General features: G+C 41.1%; 8 protein-coding genes across 8 annotated transcripts; 5 read left to right on the plus strand and 3 right to left on the minus strand. All coding sequences in view use genetic code 12, as the record gives it.

Annotated features, from left to right (window-relative positions):
• The first annotated feature begins 110 nt into the window (after positions 1–110).
• RJT20DRAFT_58075 (Arf family guanine nucleotide exchange factor) lies at positions 111–3968 on the plus strand. The gene has a single exon (XM_064920812.1). The coding sequence runs from the start codon at positions 442–444 to the stop codon at positions 3811–3813; it is 3372 nt and encodes a 1123-aa protein (XP_064772443.1). The 5' UTR covers positions 111–441; the 3' UTR covers positions 3814–3968.
• A 2784-nt stretch (positions 3969–6752) lies between these two features.
• Positions 6753–7608, plus strand: PUP3 (proteasome core particle subunit beta 3). Its single transcript, XM_064917746.1, has one exon. The coding sequence runs from the start codon at positions 6850–6852 to the stop codon at positions 7468–7470; it is 621 nt and encodes a 206-aa protein (XP_064772444.1). The 5' UTR covers positions 6753–6849; the 3' UTR covers positions 7471–7608.
• Positions 7609–7610: 2 nt separating this feature from the next.
• On the minus strand, positions 7611–8480 carry RJT20DRAFT_156905 (uncharacterized protein). The gene has a single exon (XM_064919139.1). The coding sequence runs from the start codon at positions 8195–8197 to the stop codon at positions 7874–7876; it is 324 nt and encodes a 107-aa protein (XP_064772445.1). The 5' UTR covers positions 8198–8480; the 3' UTR covers positions 7611–7873.
• A 2326-nt stretch (positions 8481–10806) lies between these two features.
• On the plus strand, positions 10807–12358 carry RJT20DRAFT_58149 (uncharacterized protein). Its single transcript, XM_064920814.1, has one exon. It carries the CDS (start codon positions 10928–10930, stop codon positions 12281–12283), a length of 1356 nt encoding a protein of 451 aa, XP_064772446.1. The 5' UTR covers positions 10807–10927; the 3' UTR covers positions 12284–12358.
• Position 12359: 1 nt separating this feature from the next.
• On the minus strand, positions 12360–13655 carry RJT20DRAFT_58135 (uncharacterized protein). The gene has a single exon (XM_064920813.1). The coding sequence runs from the start codon at positions 13448–13450 to the stop codon at positions 12719–12721; it is 732 nt and encodes a 243-aa protein (XP_064772447.1). The 5' UTR covers positions 13451–13655; the 3' UTR covers positions 12360–12718.
• A 3769-nt stretch (positions 13656–17424) lies between these two features.
• Positions 17425–18351, plus strand: NIT2 (putative hydrolase; the record flags this gene model as incomplete). Its single annotated transcript, XM_064921760.1, has 1 exon — positions 17425–18351. One exon carries the CDS (start codon positions 17425–17427, stop codon positions 18349–18351), a length of 927 nt encoding a protein of 308 aa, XP_064772448.1.
• Positions 18352–18947: 596 nt separating this feature from the next.
• On the minus strand, positions 18948–19553 carry RJT20DRAFT_130466 (uncharacterized protein). Its single transcript, XM_064917747.1, has one exon. It carries the CDS (start codon positions 19420–19422, stop codon positions 19138–19140), a length of 285 nt encoding a protein of 94 aa, XP_064772449.1. The 5' UTR covers positions 19423–19553; the 3' UTR covers positions 18948–19137.
• Positions 19554–21485: 1932 nt separating this feature from the next.
• PDK2 (protein kinase) lies at positions 21486–23277 on the plus strand. The gene has a single exon (XM_064917748.1). It carries the CDS (start codon positions 21629–21631, stop codon positions 23201–23203), a length of 1575 nt encoding a protein of 524 aa, XP_064772450.1. The 5' UTR covers positions 21486–21628; the 3' UTR covers positions 23204–23277.
• Positions 23278–23637: the final 360 nt, after the last annotated feature.

A 23637-nucleotide genomic window follows, 5' to 3' on the forward strand; every position in this document is an offset into this window, starting at 1 on the left:
GCCCGTGTAATCAGGATACACTAGCGCTGCTCACCTTATTGCCTCGCTTCCACTAACTACCAACGGTAACATAATATTTAATATTAATTATTAATTATTAATATTACCTCTACTACTGCTCCAGCTTACATCTACTACGGCCAAAAACCAACTGCCAACGGTTCCTCACCAATCCTCACCATAAAAACCACCCATACCAAACCACCAAACTTACTATTTTTTTGCGTATTTTCCTCCCAAACTACCCAAATCACATAGTCTACCCATCCAATTCCCCATTTTCTCAGGTTTTTTTTTACAAACATTGGCCATACAAATACCCTTTTCTTTGTTACCAAATTTTGTCCCACCTTCTTGGCCCCCTGCCAGAAATTTTATTGAAATAAAATCCCTCTCCTATCCAAATACCCAGACTCGCTCCTGCACCATCCATCTGCCATAATGTCGTCTCCAGAAACAGTACATTCCATGGTTTCGGCTGTCTCTAACTTAAATACCCATACTTCTTTCACAGTGGCTCTGTCTACCAACCTGGCAGCTTCTATCACACCTCCAACCAGCCCAGCGTCCATATACTTCAAGGCCGAAAAGGTCGAAATGCACCAACCTTACCCCCACAAAGCTACCATGGCCGGCTCAGACGACAAGATCTCTGCTCCCTCGGCTCCCGCCATGAACTCAGTTGCAAACTCAGGTAACCACACCTCCAAATCGGACAGTTCGGTGACGTTGGTGTCGGGCATCTCCAAGCCAAGATCCGCTTCGACGTCGTCGTCCAACGGAAACATCACCTTGAACCCTTCTGCCAGCAACGTTGTCGATGTGATTGAGACCCAATCGCGTAAAAGCTCATCAGGAGTGTTGGACAACATCGTGTTGCAAGATGATGATGAATACCGTGATATCGCTATAAAACTATACCAGGAAGACTTTGTGTCGATCCAGCCCGAGGAATATACCCAGTTTCTTGCTGCTAGCGACGAGGAAAGCGCTAAGATCAGAACTCACTATATGGATTTGTTCAGTTGGGACGAGAATCTCTTGAAGTCTACTCGTAACCTCTGTTCCAAGTTGTACTTGAAGGGAGAATCCCAGGAAATCGACCGTATTCTCTCGTCGTTCACCAAGTCCTACTTGAAACAACACCCAACCAACATTTTCTGCACCAGAAACTTCGAGCAAATCTACATTATCATGTACTCGTTGATTCTCCTCAACACCGCCTTACACAACTCTGAGTTGAGCAGAAAGTCGAAAATCTCGCAGGCCGACTTCATTAAGAACACATTCTCTACATTCATGCAGCAGAACCCATCCACACTGAAGAAACTCTCCATCAAGCAAAGAATTACAATCGAGCAAGAGTTGAGTAACTTCTACGACGACTTGGCCAGACAGGAATTACACTTGAAGCAGGCTAATCCTATGGATGAGGAAGTATACGAACACCGTCGTTACGTCCGTCAAGCTGCTCTGGCTAGAAGCTTGAGCAAGAGATCTGAACTTCCTCCTCTTCCACCACAACAACAACAATATCAGAAGTCTCCATCTCTTCTTAGCTCCCCAAGATCTATGAGCAACGTTCTCCACCCAGAGAACATGGAGGACTTGCACTTTGCCAGTGCCGAGATTCCCCAACTTTCAAGACAACCAAGTAACTCTTCTATTTGGTCTACAGACACATCTTCAAACCGTCGCACATCTTTGGTCATGAAGAGAATGGCCACTGCCACTTCTGCTGTCTCTCAATACACTGCTGGTAACCCACTTGCCAACCGTGATGGCAACAAGAATGCACGTGTTGGTTTCACAAGAGCTTTGATGTCTGACCAACAAAAGTTATACAAGAACGGTAACCCATCTCAATACTCTCAAATGTCAAGATCAACCAACATGACCTTGAGAAACCGCCAATCAATGGACCACTTACGGAACAATGGTAACGTTGCTCACTCTTTAACCAAAAGAGCTTCCCGTACTTCCATTGTTTCTCGTGAGTCTACCAACTCCATCTTCGGTGATGACAATGTTTCCATGTTGTCTATTGACACTCAGAACATTAACAGAATCGACTTCCAAGGCTTGCACGATGACTTCGAGCAGCAACAGAACTTGGAGAACTTTAACATTGATGACTACCAGGATCAGTACGATTTGACCTTGGAGTTACTGGGTTCTCCATACTTAAAGGAAGGTTTATTGAAGTTGAAGGTTTACAACAACGATCAACAAGACACCACTCAAGAAATTGCTCCTCCAATCTCTTCTGCTGCCTCTACTGCCTCTACATCTGGCAGTGGTGGTCACCGTGGATTCTTCTCCTTCTTCAGCAGAAACTCCAACCAAAACAGTAACAAGGCTGCATCCGCTGCAGTCGGCACATCTAGTACTCTCTTGAATCCTAACAAATTTGTTGAGAACTTCGTTGTTGTTTCTAAGGGTGAATTATCGTTATATTCATTCGACCCTAAGATAATCAAGAAGCACCAACAAAGATTGCGCAAGATCAAGCAGAAGAGACAACAGCAGTTGATGACTATCACTGAATTTGATGACTTCGAGGAGGAGAATGACGACGAAGAAATTGGGGACGGTAATTGGTTGAAGAACGCAGCTAAAATCGGTAACTATAACTTGTGTTCCACATTCGCTCAATTGGAAAAAGCCGTCATTTCTCCAGCCTCTGGATCTTCCGTTGGTAAGAAGACCTATATGTGGTCTTTGAACTTTCCTAAGATTTCCAAGAAGCCAGCAAAGAAGTTCATGTTCGAGTCCGGAACCAAGGAGATCGCCTTGGAATTCGTCAACACATGTAACTTCTGGGCATCCAAGATAACAGCCATCCCAACTTTGGAAGAGAGTGTCTCCTCCATCGAATACGGTTGGACTAACTTGGACTCCTTAATTGCTCATAGAGATCAATTCAAGAGAGCTAAGCACATTCAGAAATGGGAACCCGTTGTCAGAGGTGTTTACCTTTCTAACTATATCGTTGTTGATGAATTAGACAACGAAGCTAATCACTTGGGTATGATGAAGCAATTCGTTAAGACATTGAAGTACTACGACCACACTAAGAAATTGGATGCTGAGTTCAAGCAAATGAAGCAAAAGTTCATCCAAGGATTGCCACAAAAGCAATATGGTGGTTCTAACTATTCTAAGGTCATTCACAACTTCGACGCTAAGTTGGAGGAATACAAGATGGAGTTGAACAAGTACAAGAACTACTTGATCATCTTAGGTTTCGGTTTACAATTGAGATTCGACTTAGAAGAACAAGACAGGTTCGAGGCTACGTTGGACGATGAAGACATTGTCTATGATGAAGAGAACAGTCCTTCTGGCAAGGATGATGACGACTTGACTAGATTAGTCAAGTACGAAATCAAGAAGTTATTCTTCAACATGAAAGACATTGGCAAGATCATCCCTACATTCCAATCTTCTAAGTCAATCCAAAACTTGACCACTATCACTCACCAACAGTTCTGCCAGGAATTGGAGGATGGAAGACCTTTTCCATTGGTAAAATCCCCAAAGACTTTCACTTTGGCTAACTTCAAGGATAACGAAAGTCCTATCAACCAATTGATGCAAACTGCTAACTCGAACAGAGACGAAGCTAAACTGGAGAGATCCCGTACTTTCAGCACAGACACAATCAAGGAAGAAGACGAACCTGAAGAGTTGGAGACAAAGGTGGAAACTCCAAACATGTCTACAGAGTCGTTTGCTTCTGCAACCATGATGAAAGAGCCAATGTTGGCTATCAGAGCTACTGAGATGCCAACCGCCGTTATTATTTCCTAAACTGTGTATTAAGTCTTTTATCTATGTATACCCCTTCGCCTGTATGTTTTAATGTATTTATTTGTTTAGTGACTTTGATTTACGTAGTAACTTGGTAATGGTGCATATGCTTGGAAGAAGGGCCCAGTTTTGTCTACTTTATCTGTTTATGGATGCCCCATTATATGCCATTATCACCCAATTCTAGAAAACACCCCATCTCTCTGTATCATATGGAAATGCTAACCCGGAATGCGCTACCATACCTCATGGAATTAATTTTATTAAAAATTTTGCATTCTCTCCGAAGATGATATATGGAATTGGCCGATGTTATGCAGAAGTCATGCATGTCAAAACAGTAGGTTCTGGAGTTTTCTGGAACTAGAGATAACTGGAATTCGGACTGGGATGAAGGTAAAAATAATCCCGAGAGGCATCCGAATACGTATTTTCAGAGTAAGGAAAAGGAGAAAGCAGAACGAGAAAGACACCGTAAAAGACAAGCGCTTTGACGAGAGGGGTTCTTCCAATGATAGTTTCAGGCTGGACTGATACTGAACGGACTTATTTTGTCCCGTATAACCCACCCATTGGTAATCCAAAAAAAATTATAATTAAGATTCCTTGTCAACCTAATCATATGATAACCTTAATGATATAATAAATATTTTATTAATTAACATACATGTCAGTGGAAACACCCTTCGCATCGGGACTGCTTTACATGGTTTTCAGGTCCCCGTGAGAACAGGTCTTTCCTTGGCTGTGGGACACGCATTTCAGATACTTCGTACATTGAAGATGACCCAAGAATCTACGAAATCCCCCCTTCAAATCAGGGACACGTCAAATACCCTTCATTGTAGTGATGAAAAAACTTCCTCTTAATTTGCCCTGTTTGGGTCAATACCCTGGGAACAATAAGCTTTTTTCTGCATGCCAGACTACATTCTTTTCAACGGCTGCACATGCAATAACTTTGGAATAGGAAGGGTCCTAGGTGCGACATTGCAGCACCCTTGAAAATGTCGCCTGTAAGGCACCAGTCGCGTGGTTCCGTGGTTATGGCAATTACAGTGAGTGACAGCTAAGGGGATTAGATCATTTTGAAGGAGTACGAGCAAGAGCAGGAGGAAAACAGCAGGGGCATCACTAGGGGCTACGAAAGGTACAAAGCGAGACACGCGAGATTTGGTAAAAATAATGTTGTTTGGTATTTAATAGGTGGAATTAAAGGAAAGACAGTTTCCAAGGTCCAGATGGATTATTCATATCCACGGGTTGCGAAAACCGAACCAACTGGCCCAGAAACTGGTAAATGATCATCTAGATGAATAGAATATAGATAGAGAACCATTCCACTTGAACAAACATTCAACAATCGCGTTCTTGAAAGGCAGAGAATTCGTATGCAAACTTGAGCATACGTTGATGTACGGTGCAGCTAACCAACAAAGACCTCATAGCGACCCGTCAATGTAGATAATTTATGATTTTTAGTAAGGTGGCTAGTTGGGTTTGGAGAAATGAAGGCACATTGCTTGACATTTCGATTTAAATTACCGTTAGCCAAGATTTGTTGGAATGACGCTATATCACCGAGGAAGTTATCCTCGGTTAACCTTTCTCTGCGAAAGTCTAATGAAATGCAGAAATGACTGCAAATCCAAGACCCTTAACATAAAGTCTCGCCATGCCTTTTTATGGAAAGATAATTGCCTTGTCAAATGAGGATGTGGATAAAGACAAGGAATGAGATGAAAAATTATTTTAATATCTGTTCTAATTCGACAGAACACGAGAAGAAGAGAATTTTTCAGATTTGACATTCTAATCTGAAGTACCTTAATGTCACTTGACTGTTGCGATAAGAGCTTAAGAGCTTTGGGGTGTGCTTAACCGATTGCCAAGGTATTAAGAGAGGGTTGTTCGCGTGTGTGTTTTAAGATTTCTTCGAGTTCGGTTAAGATGGCTTTCTATTATATAAATTCACTAGACCAGACGCGATGTTATCATTTCCAGAGATAATCTTTAACAACAACGCTTTCCTCATCGTCTCTTCTTTTTAACAGTTCTATCGTTGGATAGAAGATCGTTGCCTACGCAAATCTCGATTTGTGGTAAGCGAGTCTTCTTATGGCTTATACGAAATGATACAATGTCATGATATGATCCACTTATCACGGGTTATTTCTCACGGATTTTTAACAAACCCTACTCAATTCCCCCCCCCCCCCCCCCCCCCCCCCAAGACATATCTTCAAAGGTATTCCTCTATTACAGTCTTAAATAACAGATTCACACCACCACTACTCGTGTATGTTTTCCCCTGCATTCTTTCAACCCAAGGTTCTCTCAATCCAACATTCTCTCAGCCAAAGCTTGTTGCAACCTATCCTTTTCCTCAACTGTGTGTCATTTGGATAAAAAGCCTATTCTTTTTAATACTCTCTGGCAGTACAACGATGATGCAGTGTGCAATGTAAATGGACTTGGATCGTATAAATTAACGCCCTCTAGATCATGTCCTTCACTCTCCCTCTTAGATATCACATCACTCCCTCTAAGACATCTCTCTCTCTCTATCATCTTTCTACAAATCATCTCTCCCTCCTCTTTCCCTCCCTCCCAGCCCCTTCATTGCCGCAAAATTCACAGAACACAAAACCAGAAGATTGCACTTATTACTTACATCCACACCGCAATAAAATATATCCTGCACATTGTCCGTGCTCACTTTGCAAACTTTAGTCATAACACACGACCTTTCAACGACTCCATTCTTAACTATGTACGCCACCAAAGTTAAGAACAGTACACTTGAAAGATGAATGCAAACGGTCAATTGGTGTTCTTTTGTACAATATATCTATCATTCGAGCATCTAGAGTAGTGCCGAAGATCCAATTGTAGTTTTCAGCAAGAAAAAATCAAAATTATTCATCAATATCTCGGTGATTTACTTGAAGAACTTAAAGATTATACAGTGATTCAATAGTAACAGTTGAACTATCACAAACCACGAAAAAGCCATAATAATATTACCATTACATCATGTCAGACCCTAGTTCAATGAATGGTGGTTCCGCCGTTGCCATGGTAGGAAAAGACTGTATAGCCATAGCCTGTGATTTACGTTTGGGTAATCAATCACTTGGTATTTCCAATAACTTCGAGAAGATCTTCCAATTCGGAGACAAGACGTTCTTAGGATTGACTGGATTGGCCACAGATGTAACCACTTTATCGGAAACTTTCCGTTTCAAAAATAACTTATACAAATTACGAGAAGAAAGACAGATCGAACCGCAAACTTTAGCCAATTTGGTCAGTTCGACATTATACGAGAAGAGATTCGGACCATACTTTGTTGGCCCAATTGTAGCTGGATTGGATTCCAAGACGTCGAAGTCATTTATCTGTGGATTTGACTTGATTGGATGTATCGATTTTGCCAAAGATTTCATTGTAAGTGGTACCGCTACGGACCAATTGTATGGTATGTGTGAATCGCTCTACGAGCCTAACTTAGAGCCTGAAGATTTGTTTGAGACCATCAGTCAGGCTTTGTTGAATGCCGTGGATAGAGATGCTTTATCTGGTTGGGGTGCTGTTGTATATGTTGTTACCAAGGATAAGGTAGTCAAGAGAACGTTGAGAACTCGTCAAGATTAGTTTTAATGCATGATTATTAGAATGAAAGAGAGAAGTCAAGTGTAGAAAAGAGAGTTATGAAATGTTTGAAGTGTTTGAATGCTGGTTGGACTTGTAGTTGGATTTTCTTCGAATACGAGGAATAGGGTTATTTACTGGTTTTCTTTATAATATGCCTATATTGATCTATGTACAATGATAATTTCATAATTCCTATCCTAACCTATGTATGATGTTTGTTTTGAGCGATGGTAAAAGAACCAGCTATATTGGATTGAACAACTGTCGAAAGAAGATTGCAGATCAACAAAGCATTCTTCATGAATTAAAAGGTCCTTTCACGAAAAGAGCTTCAAGCCAGCAACTTCTCCTGAGCCAGTAACTTTAATTAACGGGTTAATAAAGATTTGCTCGTCCTGTCCACCTAATTATCCTTATTCTGCTGCATCTTCAACTTGGCTTCTGCCTCCTTTTCTATCATCTTCTTCAAGTATCCGTTTTTACCGTAGGTTTCTTCTTCACGTTGCTTTCTCTTCATTTCCAATATCTTGTTTCTTTCACGGGTTTCTCTGATTCTGTTGTTGGCGTCCTGAGTTCTTGTGTAGTGTAAGCACTTGGTGAGCTCGTCCTTTTCGAAGTTGCACATACCCAAGCACTGTTTGATGAACTCCTGGCGATGGCACTCTTCAAGAGCGTCCATCAACTTACCGCAGGTATCAAATCTATTCTTGTCTAACTGAGGATGCATTGTAAAAGTGTTTTAATCTGGTTATCTCTGTTTCTTTTGGTATTTCTTGTGAATAGCCAGTGTTCTTTTCAAGCAAACGAGAATGTTACTTACAATGATCTAATGAACTAAACGACTAAATGAACTACAATAAACTGGCAATAAACTGGCAATAAACTGGCAACAAACTAGCAATATACTACACTCACTATTATAATTTCTTTATCTTTCTCGTATAAAGGTACTGTTACTTACTATTCCTTATACTTTTATCTTCTCTTCTCTTCTTCTCTTCTCTTCTTCTCTTCTCCATCTTCCATTCACAATCATCCAATAATTATTCTTTTTTCAAACCCCATGGCGGCTAATGGGAATGAGAATGCGACTGCGAATGATTTTTTGCACCTTCACAATAACTGGCCCCAAGGGTTTTGGCAGGGAGTTGTAATCCCAGTGTTTCTCTCTGTACTGATCACTTCCATAATGTGTTTCTCTTATTTGTCTACTTTGTTTAGTTAGTTAGAAGGTAGATATAAAAAAAATAGCAAAAAAACCTGAGAGTATTAGGATATTGACAGGGGTGAAGGGGGAGGGAAGGGAGTTAGGGCGAGGAAAAGTTGGTGTGAAGAAGAGAGTATTGATGAAGAAGGTATTGAATCTTTACTATTTATGAAGGAGTCTGGGGGAGAAGGGAAAGAATTGCTGCTTAGAAGTGGTATACATGTGTCATGTAATTTATAGAGGTGGAAGTCACTGGAAGTCTCTTTTAAATGAGCTAGTTATGTAAATAAATTTGTATTAATGTATGTGGATGGTGTATCTTGAAGGTGTATGTTGATGGTGTATGTGGAATGGTATATTAATGGAATATATCGAGGGCGTGATTTACGACAGAACAGTGATGGTAAGAAAGATTTGAGTATACTACCAGTATACGGAATGATAACCATCGAAATTATGGTTGACTGTAGTCAGTAACATTTTCTGTATGTGCTTTGTAAATGTGACATTAATCCACTTACAACTTCAGCTGTACCTAACAAGCCACAAAACCAAAGACAGTACCCAAAGCTTCATAGACATAGAAACAACCATTATGATAAAAGACTTCTACAAAGAAATCCAAAAATACGTATCTTGCTTATTCTTTACCGAATCTTCTTATCAAATTATCAGTCACCACCATACGGATTGTGTGTTTTGTAATACTCTACATATCTATATATACTTTCTATATCGTTCGTTGATTAATGACAAGGAATCCAATGGAATTTCTTGTATTCAACCGGAAAATTTCTTCGATTTAACTGCTTGACGTGCTTACTGGTACCTATGTACTTCCAATACCTAAGCATACTGTGAGAGCGTCAATTGTTGCAAAAAAGATGTCCCTAGAAATAAAAGAATGGGTTTCAAAATTTCCAGCCCTGGCATTTCTGCTTATTATCACTATTTCAAACACAATATACCCAGTATTTCCAACTCGACATCCAGTCAAGCATAAAAAACATTGTAAAAATTGCAAAACTATAAGAACCAAAATACATAGCCTTTCAATCTCTATGAAAGCCTCGCACCAACCCAAGGCTTAAGGATTGAAATACGAATCCGGAACTTCCAAACAGATGCATTAATAGCTAACTGTAGAAACTCACCCTGACATGTCTCACCGTGAAATCCTTGTCGATGGACTACTTTACTATCATCTTCCATTCTGTACTCTAACAGCGATTCTTTTTGGTAGAATAGTACTAAAGAATAGGTGATATGTGTAGAAGTCTGGAACCACAGGAGGCGGTATTGCACTGGTCCTCCCAATTTCCATTGAGGCCATTACCATGCCTTAATACTTGTATTCTACAAAATCTATTCTCTCAAGGAGCACTATATTCTCTATTTCTCTCTACTTTGACTGGTTCTCGCTAAGCTTCGTAAATCTCTGCTTGTAACACTCAATCACTATCTCACAAAATACAGCACAGGCCAGTCCTTACCTTCTAAAAGAACATATACAGACTACACCTATCCCACCTACTAAGAAAGTATCTCAAGGAACCCTTCCACAGAAAGCTACTCATAGAAAGAAAACTCGTAGAAGACTGTCATAGAAAACTCGTAGAAGACTGTCACAGAAAGTTCTTGATACCTTCACTAACACATCCTCACTAACAAATCAATCTCACTAACAAATCAGCCTTACTAAATATATTAACATATTCTCATTCTCACATCCTCACCAACATATTGTAGCTGACATGTAGTAGCTAACATCTCACTAACATATTGGCAGAAACATGTTCTTGCTCTCGCATCCCACTAACACACTATCGCATCCTCACTACAACATTCACTACAACATTCACTCACATATTGTCACTAACACATCCTTACTAACATATCAAATTCTCACTAACACATCCTCACTAATCCTTACAGTCACATCCTCACTAATCCTTGCTGTCACATCCTCACTAACATACAACACATTCTCCCTACAAATCACACACTAACAGTCACTTTCTTCCCACCTCCTCCGAAAAAAGAATTTACACGCTCACTCCTCTCTCTCTCTCCGTGTTTTGTTTGAAGTGTCAGTTATTTACGACTACACGTCACATTCAGAAGAGATTCCATACAGTTATATTATAGTGTATATTCGTATCATATAGCATATAGCATATATCATATACCACATAACATATAACACACACCAACTCAATTCATCCATACAACTCACATTCTTCCCACAAAATGGCTCCTCCTACCACCGAGGCTGAAGACGTGCTCGACTTCATCAACTCATTGCCAGACTCAAAATCAGGCACTCCGAAACCATCCAAGCAGAAAGACGCCAACGTCTCCGATATCAACGAAGAATCAGAATCAGCAGCATCAACTGGCAAAGACGAAGACTTCTTAGAGTTCTTGGACGAATTGGCACAACACGAAAAGAAAACTAAAACAGGTCCAGCTTCAACAAGCCCCTCAAAGGCCAAGTTTGAACCAAAGAAAAAGCTAGACTCCAACGATAAGGATGCAGCTACCGACTCTAATGATACAAGCAAAGACAGTAACGAAACTGGCGATACCACGGGTTCCCAAGTTGACGCTAATGGCGATGTTCTCAATGCCAATGAGGAATTGGAAATCGATCCTTTAAGCTCAATCACTAGTTGGTGGTCTACAGAGGGAAGCACTAAGGTGTCTTCACTTTGGGGAACAATTGCCTCCAACGCCCAGACCATTGGAGAAACAACATATCAAATAGCAAGCAATACCACAAACCAGTTAAACCAGCAAAGACAGAAATTCCAACAGGAGAACACAAACGTGACATCCGATCTTGCTGGAAGACTCAATTCAATCGTTCTCAACATGAGTCAACAGATTAAACAAGGGTTGATTGACGACGATGACGAATTGCTTAACATTTTGGTTGTCTACGACCTTTATAACTTGCAATATGTAACAAAGTTGATTGCTAACAACTTCAATGCCGTCATGGGACAAGTGGAAGGTGGCATCAGAGTCACCGTTAACGATATTAACCACAAGAGCAGCGACGACTCCGTAAAATTGAACATGTTCTACGGAAAAGTAATTGACGGCGAGAAGTTGTGCTTTGCTAACTTGGAAAGTGCCATTAAGAACTACTTGAAGATCATGAAAGAAAGCGAGCCAGTAAGACATAAAGAAGAAGAGGACCAGGTCAAGGAACATACAGAAGAAGACGCTATCAAGCAGATTAATAAGTCCAACGTGTTTATTTCTATTCAGCCTATAACCACCAGTGTTGAGACTGACGACAGTGAGAAATCCACGCCTTCTGATGACGAAGATAAGGCTATTTTGATTGAATCTAATAACGCCGACTCATTCTCTTTTACTGTTATCTTAAAGGATATCACCAATAATATTACCATCATCACCAAGACACAGCCATTCCCATTGAGATGGGCCAAGTGGTTAGATGGCGAGGGATTAGAGCAGTTTAGTGATAGTGACATTGACCCTCGTGAGTGGATAAGAGACTGGATTAAGCAAGGTTTGGACTTGAGTTTTGGAGTTATTGCCCAGAAGTATGTCATCAAGAGAATGGGAATTTAGTGATTTTTACCTACGTATTATGATAAAGTTTAGATTGTGGTAATGAATAATGTACGAATTAGTTCTACACACTATGTGATTCAATAAGCGATTAGTGTTCATTTTTGTCACCCTTGGCATATAAAAATACGTAATAGATCTTTTTGTATAGGGCGCTATCAATTTGTCTCCAATTATCCAGATCAATGCCGCCCCTGTTCTTCAAAATTAGTCGATGCTTAGAGATGTGTGCTATCGATGATGTCATGATATGGTCCAGCGCTTCAAGAAGAACTACAATAGCCTACACCTAAAACTCATGCAAATCTTTCAGGTGTTAATTAATCTATAAAGAAAGATAAAGAAAAAAAAATTAAAAAAATTATTAAACCGACCCCAATGTATTAGTATATCATAATGATGAATGTTGTTCTGTAATGTTAATTTGTGATTCCCTTAAAATAAATCAGCAAATTCAGCAATGTGTGGGTGAATTAAGTTGTGGTTCAATGGATTCTGTTGCTGCTGTGGTTGTGACTGTTGTTGTGGTTGTTGGTTCTTGAACGTCAAATAATTACCGGAATTGTTTGAGTTCACTTCCTCAACAAAACGAACAGGCTTGGATTGCAGGAAGTTTTGGATTCCGCAAGAGATGTAGTTAGACATTATTCTATCGAAAGAAGTTTCATCGTTAGCGATTAACTTGTTAGTGTAGTCAATGATGATTGGGAACTTCTTGGTGTTGTGCTTGACAGCGTCGAAGTTGACCTGTTGATCATGAAGATCGAAGTTCTTCAACAACTTGGACTTCTGGTTAGAGGAGTCGTTCAACAACAACTGGATCAAAATAGATCTATTGTCTGGGTGGATGTCAACGCACTCTTCAACCATGAAGTCGAAGTCCTGCTGCGACAATTGTTGGTTCAACTTGAGATCCACGTTAAACTTGGCTCTGTTGCTAGTTATGGTGGTGTTGTATGTGACCTGGTTGGACTTAGAGTCCTTGTACTTGTGTAAGGTACATGGCAACTCCGAGTAGTTGTTCAACTTGGAGAGCAATGAATTTGAAAGTAACGAATTCGTGTTGTGGTAGATTGTTATTGAGGTAGATGGCTTCAAACCGGTAGATGTCACTGGAGACGATCTCATTAAACTGCTGCTAATGCTGCGAATGTAGGACTTGAACATTATGGATATTTGTAGATTATGGAATAGATCTGTAATGGTTGGTTAAGATTATGCTGTAGTTTGTAAGTATTGTTATGTAAGATAGTACTATTAATATTGTTATTAGTATTGTTATTATTATGATGATCCAATTCTATCACTATGAAACGATAACAATTCCAATAACACTATACTAATAAAACATTTCTAACCGCCAGAGTCTCATATCTCGATCTGTCTCTATATATATATATACTGCAACCACAGAAGAGGGGTATTTTTTTCGCACCTAAAAAAAGACTCAGAGGAAAATACGCCTCCTTTTTTTCTGTTTTGCTGTTATCGTTTACTGCCAGCGCTTGCACTATCGTATAGCTACACAGTGCAAAGTGGAAAGTGCACAGTGCACAGTACACAGTACATAGTAGTGACACACAGTGAGAGTCACTGGGAACACTGCAAAGATTAGTCAATGTTAGTGCGTGTCAGCAGGAAAAATGGTAACCGATTGGGACCATTTAGTGCATACAGAGTCAAATCGTGTATAGAAGACGCTGTTGGATGAGTGTTGAGTATGCCAACAAACCGGGTGCAGGAAAAGATGAAGGAGGGGGGAGAATGAGAGAGGAGACATGGTTCCATAGACGGTGTAGCCATGGGCTGTAATTGCGATGATGGGTATAGAATTTAGGGAAGAAGATGTGTATATAATTCTCCCCTCCTTGGGGGGGTGGAAAGTCTCCTCTTTGCGATGTTTTTTATTTTGCGGCATGGGTACGGGTTTGGGGGTATGAGTCAATTGTAAGCATTAATCGATGAGTACACCGTCAATGGGCAGATTATACCTCCTTAGCCTTGGCTAGCACAAGAGTCTTTCTTGTTGGCACATGAGATGCCATTGGGGCGCGATCCCGAGTCTGTGCCGCCCCTCTGATCTAAGAATCGAGCCCATTGCTTTTGCTTCCTGCCGTGGCTCTTATCCTCTCCCATCGGATCACAGTGAAAAAAAAAAATTTTGGAACCCCCCAAATGCGATAGGAAATCCCCTCTTTTCCTGCCGCTGTTTTTCCAGCAATTGTTCCATTCCATCGACAGAAAACCGTTGCCTGGCATCACAAAGTCTAGAACAGAAGTGAATCCACAGGGCTTTTTCAGTCCTTTTTGGTAATATTATTATTATTTGGTTCCGGAATTGCCATTTTTAGCGCGGTGCCACCCTTCAGTTTGTTGCTTCCTTCACCTTCTTTACCTTCCTCAGGTTCCAATTCTTCCAGACTTTGTTCAATTTGCATTCGACGCGTGGTCCCCTCTTCTCTATTTCTGTCGGTTTCGACAACATCATCACCATACAAAACACCTATGCCACAACAAATATACACCTGCTTCTGGCTGTAGTATTAATGTTGTCCAGAAACATTTCTCCTCTTTTGTCACGTGAGCGTCTTTCCACTGCCATTTGCAGTTATTTCACTTTCTTTGGAAGGGGCTGATGGAGTAAATCCGAGCGCGGTGAGAATCTCTCCTCTTTCCCTATGAAATTTGCTGGTGTCGCTAAGATCTCCTCTTTTTTTGTAGGGGCAGGTAAACGAGTGGCTAGGGTAGTTTGACTCCTATTGCTATCTATACGACAAAATACTCCTCTTTTGCCATCAACAACATTCTGGAGCATTCTTTGAGACGAGGAGGAGTATCTGTGCTTTGCTTTGCTGGGCTGGAACGAACTGGCCTCCTCGGGTCTCCTCTTTCCTAGGGACAATGTTGTGAATATTGCCATGGGCCAACGAACTCTGGCACCATTGATGTCGTCAGCAACACAATTGGAGGGGATGTGACACCCTGACATGTGTAGTGTAGTACAGACGTAGTATAGTGTATTCACTTGGGGTGAAATCGTTATGATCTCGTTTTCTGTTATTATTTTACTGCTACAGGATGAGATTCCATTTTCGATGTCTGGACCGAACTTTACGTTTCACGTCTTATCTTATTATCTGTGAATACTCACAGAAGATATGAGCCCATCGCATTGTGCTTCACTATAGTGTATTTTGATTGATTTTGCTACAATCCCCTCCTTTTCTCTGCAGGATGACACACTCTTCTTATCGCTAGTTTTTAGATAATGCTGCCATTGCTAATTTTTACGGTGTAGAGGAAAGTTGTATGATATCGTATCTATAGTAGGTTTAAAGTATGAGATTCCATATCAGGAATAGCTTTCTTTTCTTTTTGCCCAGAGGTGAACTTGTGAGAGGGATTATAGATAACAATTTTGTAAGAAAAAAGGAAGGAATGTAATATTACAGCCATTTTTGTTGGAGGTGAAAATATTCAATCTCAGAAACAGAGTGGTTGGCGACCTTGCAGTCCTTTAGGGGTAGCAAGTTCTTCCGGTTTACACATGGTAAAAATTTGCTACATGACGTTCCTGAGCCTAGGACCGTTTAATTTTGTAATTCACACATGGGCTGGAACTTTCTGACGGACGTGGGCCACACCATTAATGTGTGAAGATTGTATAATAACTTGTATAATAATCATTCATGTTGCTAGTAAAATCCTACATACTGCAACAACTTAGTATGATACTAATGAATCAAATAAGGAACACTTCAGCAAGAAAGTTAATTCTTCTATGGAAGGGGGGTTATCTAGATTCATAGTGATGATTATACTATGGCTATTTTGCCTATGAGTGCTCCCCTCATTTACCCCTGAACTTCGTATCCTATGTCTCCTTGTTGTTGTTTTTGTGGGTCACTTGGTTCCCGGTTTCTATGCATTTTTCTTTTTGACTTATTAGAATAAGCATGGCAGAGAAATTGAACCAAGTTAATCCGATCATAGAAAACCAGAGGATAGTGAACAAGTTTTTGGGTTCTTTACTTTTATTCCAGTTCTGAAATTGGCAACCTCTATGGACTGCTGTGGCCCTCGATTGAGCACTGCCTTCATGAAAAGGGGAATCATTGGAGACAATTCACCAAAACTGGACATTTTTCATCTAGCATTGGTTAGTACTATCATTTGTTGATACCGTATTTGAAATCAAAGATTACTTAGATTGGTTATGAACGCCGCTGCATGCCTTACCATATGGACGAGAAATTCATCAGAAGAAAATCCATATTTTTGGACCAAGGGATGTTATTTTAAGCAAGGGGTGCACTTCTCTGACCTCTAAACGTTTCTAGAATTTCATGGTTGTTGGAGGGATTCACAATACGAATTCTGCAATGATACCACTATAAGTAACTCTCTTCTTTTTTGGACACTACGTTTTTACTCTAGAGTTTAGTATATTTTCTACTGCCAACTGTTTCTTGTATTTGTATGTGGTATATTCATGCTCTAGCTAACGTATCATATGGCATCCAGAGAGTTCTCCGCCATTGATTCCTACAGGCATTCTTTCAAATCGGAAGATACCTTGAATTCCACCCTTTTTCTATAGTTGTGACCCCAAATTATCTAGTAAAATATCAGCACAATGCCATCCCTCTCTTGAATGGAATTGTCTCTCTATCTCTATCTATATCTCCATCTCGATTTCTATCTCTCTATCTCTATAAATAAAGCAACATAACATAGATCACCACCCACCGTTAGGCTTATCATGGCAAGAAGAAGTATGCAGTACACCAGCCTGATTCGTTAATTATGACATCAGCTGTGGCTAAATGATAAGTCAGCAAAGACATGGAATCGACTAACATTGGACGGAAAGAGAGTAGTTGATGGTTGTATTGATAATTGTTCTGTCAATTGTAGTCGATTTACTCGTACAAAGAGCGTAAAGACAAGTGGAACTTAACAACTTGTAGGTAAGTTTAATTAGTAATCGGTGTCTATCTTTCAGAGTACTTCCAGTCTTTAGTCGTTTCGTTTTAGTATTTAGGATAGAAGTCTTATTTTTCATATTCCTATCTCTAGTTTTGGTTAACCAGTAGCTACAACTTTACAATTTCTTCGATAATAACTTCAATTGCCGGACCATGTCGCTATCCAATACCTTAAGAGTGGCAGTAGGACAGCTTTGTTCATCCTCCAATTTGTCCCACAATGCCCGTGTCATCAACAAATTGATCCACCAAGCCGTGAAAAATCAGGTCACAGTCCTCTTTCTTCCCGAAGCTAGTGATTACATTTCGCGTAATGCCCAACACTCATATGAATTGGCCCAAACAACCCATTCTCAATTTGTCAGTGTTATCCAAAACGAATTGCGTCAATTGAAGTTGTCTGATTTCTACGTCGCTATTGGCATCCATGAACCAACGGAAAGAGCCGATAAAAGAGTTCAAAATAACCAAATTTGGTTGAACTCACAAGGTGAAGTGATTTGTAGGTATCAGAAAGTACATCTTTTTGATGTGAACATCAAAAATGGCCCTATACTTCAGGAACTGAAATCAGTCGAGCCTGGAAACAAGATAGAAGATCCTATACCTGTTGGAAAGTTCCTGGTGGGTCTTGCTATCTGTTATGATATTCGGTTCCCAGAACTCGCTCTTAGGTTACGTAAGTTAGGCGCCAGTATTATTACCTATCCTTCGGCGTTCACCACGAAGACCGGAGAAGCACACTGGGAGTTGCTTGGTAGAGCCCGGGCTGTCGACTCACAGTGCTTTGTCGTGATGGCTGCTCAATGTGGTGAACACGATATTTATGCAGACAAGGAACCAGAAGCAGGGGAAGAAGTTAAGAAGCGGGTTAGCTATGGAGAATCATTGATTATCGATCCGTGGGGTGCTGTCATCGGCCGGGGTAAAAAATACACTGATGAACTTGCGGCTGATGAAGAAGGGGACTACTACGAACTCGTTTGGGCAGACCTTGACTATGAGAAATTAGAGGGGATTCGTAAGAACATGCCATTATTAGAACATAGACGTCCTGATGTCTTTGGATACGAGATTTAGATGACCACATGGCCACTAGCAAACGCACAAAGGGTTTTTGCAACTACAATGAAAACCAGGAACTGGAAAGGGGAGAAGAACGGGGAAGACGGGGAACCAATCATTATGTCATAGTCCGGGGTGCAGTGGTTAGCTACCAAGTGGTGGGAGTGTATGAGTGAAGACTAAGAGTGTATAGTTCAGCAGATTAGATGGAGAAGGTATGCATGGATTGCAGATCAACTGTGGAGAAGAGATGAGGAGATTAAACCCACGCAGGTCAGATAAACGACCTGGACGGTCTTTACTAGATAAGGTAACTTGTTGTTTGCATGGACAAATGGAGATTTATAGAATTATGTAGAACTCCGATTAGATACTATGTATAAGTAGATGAAAAATTTTTATTCAGGAACATTATTATGCGCATCCACGTTTATGAAGAGTCCGAGATGCGATAGTGCACTAGAAAATATAGTGAGTCAATATTCGCAAGATGTAGTAACGTGAGTGGTAGTAACGTGAAGACAGTGGTAACGTGAAGACAGTGGTGCTATACTTTCATACTTTTAGAGCTACTAATTATTATTCTACATTCTACAATGAATCCAGTTTTATATATGCAATAATGTTTTTTATTAGATACAGCAAAATACAAGCTTTTCGTTACAAACCATAACCCATGACCATATGTAGTACCCCTAGGGCACACTGAATAGATATTCTATGAACAGAATACAAAATTAAGCACTATGTGCTAAAGCCTCACCGGACCAGCAGCAAGTTTTCTCTGAAGAATACTGAAAATCAGGCCTTGTTCACTGGAGCTGCAGTCAACACTTCTTCGGAAGAGTGAATGGTTGGCTCGAAAGTCTCGTACTCGACTTCACTGGCAATGGCAGAGACCATGGTGGAGCCAGTGGTGGAAAGAATGTCATCGTTAGAGACAAGGTTGGTCTCAGACAAGTTGTTAAAGTTGACGCATCTCTGCTTGGAGGAGAATTGTCTCAAGTTGTGGGATTGGATTGGTATCCAGCATCTGGAAGCGGTCTTGTAGGAGGAGATGTTTAAGAACTTTCTGGTCATAGACATTGTGAAATAAGTTAGATGTGTTGATGGGGTATTAGTAGCGTAGAATTTAATGAGAAATATATAAATCTCGAAATATAGTGTTGTAATGATATTTCAAACCAAACACCGGCTCCATAGAAGGACATTCCATTCCCCTTTTATATCTAAAATTTTCACATCTACGATCTCGAATATTTTGTGACTATGATTCATCCATCCTCTGAAATTTTGCTCTACCCCAGACTCCGTCTACCCGGAGTACGATCTTGTGCAATCGTATGACTCAAATATCGGCTTTGTGCGACGTTCCGGAGGCTGATCGGAGACCACCAGGTGTCACAAACAGGCCCGGATGAACGCAATGGAGAGTGCGTAATGGTGGAAGTGGTCACGAGCGCATGGTGTGTTACTTTGTACAAGGTACTGCGGTGTGGGTGATTTCCTCGGAAGTGGTAGTCTCCGTGACAAAATTTTCTGCGGCGACGTCAGTTACGCAAGTGATGGCATGAGAATGAGGGAGATGGTCACTTCGCTGTTGCGTTAGGGATGTTCTTCTGGGTCGATTGACTGGCGTAGGGCTGTGGAATTCTACCGAGGCCATTGCTATCAGTGACTTTCAGGGTCTGCAGATCACAGTACGTCAACAGCCATGGCTATGGCAGAAATCCAAAGCTGGCCACGGGTTAACACTGCGGTTGCTGTGGATCGGAAACACGGCTTCCAACTGGCACTTTCATATGAACTGTCTGTGTACCAATCATAGCATTTTCCACCAGATGCTGTTTCTCCTGACTACAATCCACTACAATAACCTTATCCAGAAAATTAGGACCACCGGAACCTGATACAGGCTCGTTGTCGCTGGATGTGGAAATCCTTCAACCCGGAACTATTTTGCAGTATTCAGGACAAGCGGGAGGATAAGAAAATGGTGCGACTGCGAATTCGCAGTCGCTGTGTGTAGTGAGGAACTACCAGTGGTATGACAGCTAAGAACTGGGAGTCATAAGGAAAAGAACGGAACCACTGGAGGATCGGTCCACAATTCGTTTAATCCGAGCAAATCAATGGAAGTCTAAACCACGATAACAGTATGTGGCAATTGTGTTAATGGACGATTAAGGGCGTACAATCTCAATTCGGACAAGAGAAGCGGTTGAACAAGCCGAAGACTGCCTTGGGGTGGTTATGGAACATACAGACGACTGTTTTTGTGGAGTAGAACAATCGGATTAGCTAGGAGAGTTTCTGTGCCAATTACAATTGAAGGATATTGTAGAATAATATTCTGGGGTCAGAGTCCAATTGAGTAATAATGTTGGGGCGGTTGTTTAAATTGGACTGATTATGGGACTGTGGTAAGAGAGAAATTTGCAGTTAAAGTCCACATTTGATTGTATATTCCAACATACCACATATTCCAGGCATTGTTATACGAATTAAACTATTCAGATTATACAAGCTATTTCTAATGGTATATATACAAATATATAGACCCCGACCTGTAATTTTTGCATTAATCTTTTGAATAAACCGCAGCCTTTGTCAATTGTATCCAAACTGTCTATTCGTCTAATCGCAGCCATTTTTCTCACCCATTCCAACTTTTCGGTTTACCGTTAAAACTCCATCCAAGCATCAATAGGGGTATTAAAGCATTGATATATATATTGATATATATGTATATATATACCGAGTGTCCAATTCAGTAACTTCCACCCACCACTAACTTTCACCCAAATCGTATTCTACATTTATTACTTTTCATCACATTACTACACTACTACTACTACTACTACTACTGCCTACTGCCACCACCCACCACCTCGTCCTCCTCCTCCTACTGCTACTGCCACCACCTCTCTCACCCACCACTCCTCTCACCACCTCTACTCCACCTCTACTCCACCACCTCCACCACTCCACCTCTACTGTCTCCAACTGCCCTCTTCTCTCTCTCCCACCCACCCTCTACGTGCCCGTACCATTTGCACGTGCACATCTCGCCCATTTGACAACCCCATAGTTTAGGCGCTCAGTGAATCTGGGGGATATTGTTACCAGTAACATTCATGACTCTTTATCGCCATTTGGGCCAGAGTCGGTAGTTTTCGTAGTTTTCAGCCAGGTATATCACCATCGGCCCCACCATCAGTCTCCATAGTGCTCCTGATTTGCTCTCTTTTCCCAGCGATCCCATCTTTCTCCGTCTCATACTAGCCAAAAAATGGGTACCAGCTGGGAACTAACCTCGCTATTGCGGGACAAGATCCTCAGATACGCCGCATACAAACAAACATCGGTGTCACTCCGGCAAATGGTCCAGTTTGGACCCAACCCCAGTCCAGGATCCATTTTCCTTGCTTCCCAATTCATTGTCGAGGAGTTACCCATCAGACTCGCACTCAAGGTCAAGGACTTGGAGAACGCTCCGTTGGGGTTAAGTGAAATGCCTTCCACCATCAAGGTCAAAAACTGGTACGCCCAGTCATTCCAGGAGTTGACGGACTTGCCCAAACCCGAGGTTCTGCCAAGTTTAAGAAAATTGCTCTACTCAACTACGAAGCAGGTTTCGGCTAATTACGAAGACAAGAACGGCGTAACTCCGGTCAGCAGTGCCAACATCGACGACATCCCCGTAGCAAAGGACCCTATATCTACCAACGACGCAACGAACCCAGCTCTAAACAACTTTTATTCAGACGACGGAATTGTCGTACGTCATCACCATCATGAGGCCAACGAGCATCAAACAATTTCACCGTTATACTCACACTCATCTTCGTCTCTGAGTCGTTCAAGATCAGAATCGCCTACGTTTGGCATGACATATTATACGTCTTGTCCAATCAATATTGTGTGGCCGAAAGAAGTCTACGACTACAATAAACTCGTTTGTGATGCTTTACTAAAGATCAAGAAACGCCACGATGCCACTGTAGCTACCATGGCCCAAGGTGTTCAAGAATGGAAGCATGAACATAGCACTGTCTACGTAAATTCTCAAATTCAGACTTTCCTTGACCGTTTCTACATGTCACGCATAGGAATACGTATGCTTATTGGGCAACATATCGCCTTAAACATGGCACAGGCATCGCCAACAAAGCAGCGTATCAACTCCTTCCTTAACGGAGCAAATGCTAACGGTTCCAAGCATAAAGCAAACTATGTCGGTGTCATCTGCACCGACTGTAACGTTGGAGAAATTGCAGAAGATGCCATCGAAACTGCAAAATACATTTGTGAAGAGTACTACGGATTATTTGAAGCCCCAGAAATTCAACTTATTGCACCACTGAATGACATCAATTTCATGTATGTTCCTGGTCATTTGATTCATATGCTCTTTGAAACACTCAAGAACTCGCTTCGTGCAACCATTGAGTTCCACACACCCAGGCTTAAGCAACAAATGATTGAAGAAGATCCAAAGTTGAAAAAGGAGGATATTGATCTCAATGACTTAAAGTTCCCACCAATAAAAGTAATTATCCTGGAAGGCGCTGAGGATATCGCCATTAAAATTAGTGATGAGGGTGGAGGAATTGCTAGGAGCGAGGTCCCACTCATCTGGACTTATTTATACACTACAGTAAGCGAGACGCCAATCTTGGACCAAGAGTATAACCAAACCTCGTTTAAGGCACCAATGGCTGGATTTGGGTATGGATTACCCATCTCACGTTTGTACGCACAGTATTTCGGGGGTGACTTGAAGTTGATCTCCATGGAGGGATACGGTACAGATGTGTACTTACACTTGAACAAGTTGAGCAGTTCTTCGGAACCATTGCCATGAATATGTATAAAGGAACCACGTTTATAAACATATAGCTGCAAAAAATATCTATTCTGTACAGTAAATATATGATAACATATAGGGAAGAGTGTAGAAGACTGTAGGAAATAGGACAGGAAGTATTGTTTTAGTAGATCATTTATGGGACTGATGACTTCTGGTGCAAGTAATAGCTAGCTGTATTGCAGTTTGGAGAGAAAATACACTTTCTTCTAATAAGCTGGCTCTGATCAACATTTAACCCATTCTTGATATGTCCCTCTTTCAAGATGAGGTCTGGTGGGTAGCTTGAACTGGAATTCTCTTGTTTAGGCTGATTCTGCCCTGGGTGCAAAATGCTTGCATACATTTTCTAGGTTAAGCTCACTTCGTTTCTGTACTAGTTGTGACTGTCCTATCCTCCGGTAAAGTTGGTGGTCTAATTCTAGCTTCTT

This window comes from Scheffersomyces xylosifermentans (assembly GCF_036884685.1).
Source record: "Scheffersomyces xylosifermentans strain CBS 12540 chromosome Unknown RJT20scaffold_7, whole genome shotgun sequence".
Classification (NCBI taxonomy): domain Eukaryota; kingdom Fungi; phylum Ascomycota; class Pichiomycetes; order Serinales; family Debaryomycetaceae; genus Scheffersomyces; species Scheffersomyces xylosifermentans.